Source organism: Anomalospiza imberbis, chromosome 30, assembly GCF_031753505.1.
Source record: "Anomalospiza imberbis isolate Cuckoo-Finch-1a 21T00152 chromosome 30, ASM3175350v1, whole genome shotgun sequence".
Classification (NCBI taxonomy): domain Eukaryota; kingdom Metazoa; phylum Chordata; class Aves; order Passeriformes; family Viduidae; genus Anomalospiza; species Anomalospiza imberbis.
The window spans coordinates 1,755,805-1,760,900 of NC_089710.1; the positions used below are offsets into that span (position 1 = coordinate 1,755,805).

The 5,096-nt window shown below is 61.9% G+C and overlaps 1 protein-coding gene across 1 annotated transcript; it reads left to right on the forward strand.

Moving 5' to 3' along the window:
- Nucleotides 1-2,265: 2,265 nt before the first annotated feature.
- LOC137463849 (serine/threonine-protein kinase pim-1-like) lies at nt 2,266-3,868 on the forward strand. Its single transcript, XM_068175242.1, has 3 exons — nt 2,266-2,582; nt 3,224-3,403; nt 3,659-3,868. Exons 1-3 carry the CDS (start codon nt 2,327-2,329, stop codon nt 3,763-3,765), a joined length of 543 nt encoding a protein of 180 aa, XP_068031343.1. The 5' UTR covers nt 2,266-2,326; the 3' UTR covers nt 3,766-3,868.
- The last annotated feature ends 1,228 nt before the right edge of the window (nt 3,869-5,096 follow it).

A 5,096-nucleotide genomic window follows, 5' to 3' on the forward strand; every position in this document is an offset into this window, starting at 1 on the left:
CTCTGGAGATGTAGAATCACCCAAACTGAACACAGAAACAAACTCCCTCTGTCCCATTTTCATGTTCTAGATCACTTTCCAGGTGTCCATGGAGATGTGGGAATGATTATCACACAACTCTCCATTTCTGGCTGCGGGCTCTGGAGATTCCTTCTCTGCATTCAGTCAGGCTTGTATTCCCTAACAAGTCCTGGTTCCACCTCCTGTTTCCCAAGGCTGGAACAGTCACAATGAAAACCTCACCAATGGCACAACTCCCCAGCTCACCAGGAAAAGAAAGGACAAGCTGTCAAGTTCTCCAAACCTTTGTCCTGCTTGGCTGCAAGACTCCTGCTGCACACCCGCTGTGGAAAGCCAAGAGAAGCTGCAGGTGGTGGCACATCTTGTGACAGGAGCTCAACCTGGTTCTCCAGGAAAGGTTCTTGAGAAGAGCAAACAGGACTGTGGAGAAGATTCCTGGAAAACTGAAACAGCTTTCCAGAAGTGAAATGAAAATTGAAAGAAACAGTCCAAGATGTTTTCCTCTATTTATTTCTCTGCTGCCTTTTTCCATCTTGCACTGCTTCTCCATCCCATTAATTCCAAATGCATCTCACCTCTATGATCAGTGACTTAGCGAGTTCTAGACACTCTAAAAGTACCATGAGCCACACAGTTTGCCTTCCAGTTTTTGCTGGAAAGCAACACTGGAGCCATAAGTGCAGGACCAGGACCAGGGAATCCTCCAGCCAGGGAATGTGCCCCGACAGGGTTTGATACTCAGCGGGGACAATGTACAGCAGCGACCGAGGAGATACCTCTGCCCCCGTGCAGGAGTCCAGACTCTGGGTCTGGGCTGAACACGGCAAAGTTCCCGTGTTTGGACATGCTCAGGGGCTGCCCCCGGGGAGCGGGGGGCTGGGCGTGGGGGTGAGCGGGCAACGGACAAACGGACACGGGGACAAACGGCCCCGGAGCTTCAGTTGCAGCAGCAGCAGCAGCGGCGGCAGTAGCGGCGGCAGCAGCAGCAGCAGAAGCAGCCAAAGCAGAGACTCCCTCGTGTTACTCCTCTCCCTCTCCCGCTGTCCCGCACCGTTTCCCGCTCTCCCTTTCCCGCTGTCCCCTCCTCTCCAAGTCTCTCTCTCCCCATTCCCGGCCGGGCCATGCCCCCGGCCCGCCCCCGGCTCCGGGCGGGGCTGCCCCATCCCCGACCCCGGCCGTCCCGCCGGGGGTCTCGCCTCCGCCCGGCTCTGGCCGTGCTGGCGGTGGCGCTTCTGGGCGGGCATCGGTGCCTGGGGCTGGGGCGGCATTGCCTCGCTCTGGCTCCGCCTGGCCCGAGCCTGGCCCCGGCCCTGGCTCCTCCCGGGCCCCGCGGAGGACACACGCGGCGCGGCCGCTGCCGCCGCCTCCGCTGCGGCTTCCCCGGCCCGAGCTCCGCTGCTCGGCAGCGCGGCCGCCGCCCCCGAGCCGCCGCTGTCCCGTTGCCGGGAGCGAACGCCTGGGGAGGGCCGGCCCGGGGCGGTCGGGGGGCGCTCGGGGGCCGCTCCTGGCCCCGGGCCGAGCGCTGACAGCCGCGTCCCGCCCGCAGGGAAGGCGCAGGAGGCCCTGCAGGAGCGGTACCGGCTGGGTTCGCTGCTGGGCAGCGGCGGCTTCGGCAGCGTCTTCGCGGCCACGCGGCTCTCGGACTGCGCCCCGGTGAGCGGCGGGGCCGGCGGCGGGCGGAGGAGGAGGAGGAGGAGGAGGAGGGGAAGGAGGGGGAGGAGTAGAGGGAGGGTGAGGAGGAGGGGAGGAGGAGGAGGAGGAGGGAGAGGAGGGGGAGGAGGAGGGATAGAAGGAAAAGGAGAAGGGAGAGGGGGAGAGGGGGGAGGAGGAGGAGGAGGAGGAGGAGGATGGGGCTGGAGCTGGAGCTGGGGCTGGAGCTGGGGCTGAGGCTGGGCATGGCGGGCGGCGAGCTCAGTCCGCTGCTGCTCTTGGCTTGCAGGTGGCCATCAAAAGGGTGCCAAGGAACCGCGTCCGGCACTGGGGCGAGCTGGTGAGTGAGCGGGGCCAGCGGCAGAAGCCGGGCCGTGCCGGGCGGGGATGAGCCGAGGCCCGGCAGGGTGGGAGCCACCAGGACACCTCGAGGGAGAGTGGGCGTGGGGTCAGCGAAGGGCACAGAGCATCCCGTGTTGGGTGAGGGGTTCCCGACCCCTGGCACGGCATCAGCCCCACTGACGGAATTGCGTTCCTCCTGCAGCCCAACGGCACCAGCGCACCCCTGGAGATCGTGCTCCTGGACAAGGTGTCCACTGGCTTCCCCGGTGTCATCCAGCTGCTGGAGTGGCTTGAGCTCCCCAAATACATCTTGATGGTGCTGGAACGCCCGAAGCGGTCTCAGGACCTGCATCATTTCATTCGGGCACGGGGGTTCCTGTCCGAGGAGGTGGCGCGGGATCTGTTCCGCCAGGTGCTGGAGGCCGTGCAGCACTGCACCAGCTGTGGGGTCCTGCACAGGGACATCAAACCAGGGAACATCCTGGTTGACCTGGCCACCGGGCAGGCCAAATTGATTGACTTTGGCTGTGCCACCTACCTGCAAGACACAGCCTACACTCGCTTTGCAGGTGAGCCCACGCAGGGGTGTGCTCTCGGTCCTGGCATCTCATGGCCCAACATCTCACAGCCCAAGCTGGCTGTGGCAGCAGGGATTCTCCCTTTTGCTGCCCTTCATGGCACTGAGATTTCAGCTGAGTTGCGATTGAGCAGGGCTGGGTGGGGAGCCAGCTTCCAGCCCTGCTGGCAGCCTTTGCCCACCACTCTGCCCAAGACTGGGGCTGGGGCTGGGGCAGCCAGCCCAACAAAAACACGGGTGGGTGGGGGTAGCAGAGAGGGGGGCCGTAACCTTTGTCCCAGCCGGTTTGGTGTGCAGGTGACAAAGGGCTTGGACTGCTCCACTCACCTGGTTTGTTTTGGATTCATGATGTTTTTTGGGCAGTGCAGGCAGGGAGGATGAAGGCATGGTTTTCCCAAGCACTGGGTGGGTTTTTCCTCCTCATGGTTGGGCCTTGCCAGGACTTCTGCTGCCCTCTTCCAACCCCAGTGGCTTCTTTTCCAACCCCAAGTCTGTACACAAGTCCCAGGTGCTGGCGAGAGGGCAGCGGTCACCCCGTGTGCCACTGGGGCAGCCCCCACACGCCCAGGGATGCTGGGGCCAGGCTCTGGGAGCAGCAGCATCCCCCTGATGAACCCCATCTGTATTCCACAGGAACACCGTCCTACAGCCCCCCGGAATGGATCCACTTTGGATTTTACTACGGCAAGCCAGCTACCATCTGGTCCCTGGGCATCCTGCTGCACCAGATGGTCTGCGGGGAGCACCCTTTCAGGAGGAGCCAGAACATCAGCTGGGACCATCAGCTCTCGCTGCCACAATGGCTCTCTCAAGGTGGATCCTCATCTCTGGCCACGGGGGCAATGCCAGTGCTGGGAGACAGCAGCAGCTCGTGAGCATCCCGCTCTGGCAGCTGCTGAGGAGGTGGCACATGTCCTGCTCTCCTGCTCTCCTCCAAAACAGGGAATTGAGGGGGGAGTTTAGGCCCAGCTCTGAGCACATCCAGCATGGCCTGGGCACGGGAATAGTGGGGCAAAGCCAACAGGAGCCTTCTCCAGCTGACCGGCGGGTTCTGGTTTCTCTGCCCAGAGTGCCAAGATCTGATCAGGCGGTGTTTATCCATGCTGCACTCGGACAGGCCCTCATTAGAAGAGCTGTTCTGTGATCCCTGGCTGCAGGATATTGATCGGCCCTAGAAGAAGGGAGAGAGCCACAGGCACACTTTGATGCAAGGCCCTGGTAAGTTACAGCTCCACACATGCCTTGGCAATCAGAAGCAAAGGAACCCAGACATTTTGTCCTGCCTGTGTCACTGCCCAGGGGTCATCAGATGGGGACACGCAGCCCTTGTGCTGGAGCTGAGCTGCTCTGCCCAGCACTGGTGGCCACCATCTGACCTGGTTTTGCTAGTCCTGGTTCCCTGACAGCTCTGGGCCCTGGGCAGAACCCTGACAGCCTGGGCTCACCCCCAGGGAAGGAGAAGGAGTCCCTGGAGGAGCTGTACCAGGTGGGGCTGCTGCTGCTGGGGACAGCGAGGACGACATCAAGGATGACAACCTCTTCCTCCACCTGGCCACCGGCAGCTGAGGATGATGGACTTCGATTCTGGCACCTTCTCCAAAGCCAGGCTCCACAGGAAATTTGCAGGTGAGTCCACACGCAGGGGGATGCTCCCAGATTTGGGCATTGCACAGCCTGGCCAGGAACCAAAGGTTCCCCCTTTGCTGGGGCGGATGCAGCTGATCCTTCAGTCGGCTGCCAGGCTGCTTTTGGCAGGGCTGGGGGATGGGCTGGGGTGGTGATGAAATGGGAGTGGGCTCCTGGCCCTGCCAACAGCCCCCAGCACCCACCGTGCCCCGGGCTGGGGCTGGGGCAGCCAGCCCGACACAAACAAACCCCCATGGTGGGAGCAGAGGTGGGACTCCAGAACCTGTGCAGGGGCTGCTTTGCTCTGCAGGCAAGGAAGGGCTTGGGCTGCTCCACTGCCCCTGTTTGCTTTGGGGTCACCGTTATTTTGGGGGGCAGTGCAGGGGGGAAGGGAGAAAACCTGGGCTTCCCTCACCTGTGGGTGGGTTTTTCCCTGGCATGCAGGGGTTGGGCCTTCCTCAAGTCCCTGACAGTAATATGATTTTTGACCTTTTTCCTTGTTCCCCTTTTTGTCTGTAATCTATTTTCAATAATTTGTTGTGTGTTTTTCTAGAGGAAGCATTCTAGCTGGGGTCCAGTCTGGATCAGGAAGTGCTTGGGAGCAGCTGTGGCATGGATGGGCCGTGCCCTTGGAGAAGGCTGAGGACATGGTTTGGGACCAGCTTTTCTTCCAGCGGGGGATGGCGTCAGGTGGGTCCCGTCTGCTTGGCATGGTGGGATCAGAGTTTTGGGGAGATGGCAGCGAGCACAGGAGCATCCTGCTCTGGGCAGCTGCTGAGGGCTGGATGTGCCGTGGCCGGCTGCAGGCTGGGCACATGTCCTGCCCTCCTGCTCTGCTCCCAAAGGCAGCAGGGATGGGCAGCTCTGGGCACAGCTCTGG

Excerpts from the sequence above, each read along its gene's own strand:
- LOC137463849 (XM_068175242.1), top strand. The coding sequence starts at position 2,327 with ATGGTGCTGGAACGCCCGAAGCGGTCTCAGGACCTGCATCATTTCATT. Across the intron at positions 2,583-3,223 it reads AGCCTACACTCGCTTTGCAG|GAACACCGTCCTACAGCCCC; the intron begins GTGAGCCCACGC and ends TGTATTCCACAG. Across the intron at positions 3,404-3,658 it reads GCCACAATGGCTCTCTCAAG|AGTGCCAAGATCTGATCAGG; the intron begins GTGGATCCTCAT and ends TTCTCTGCCCAG.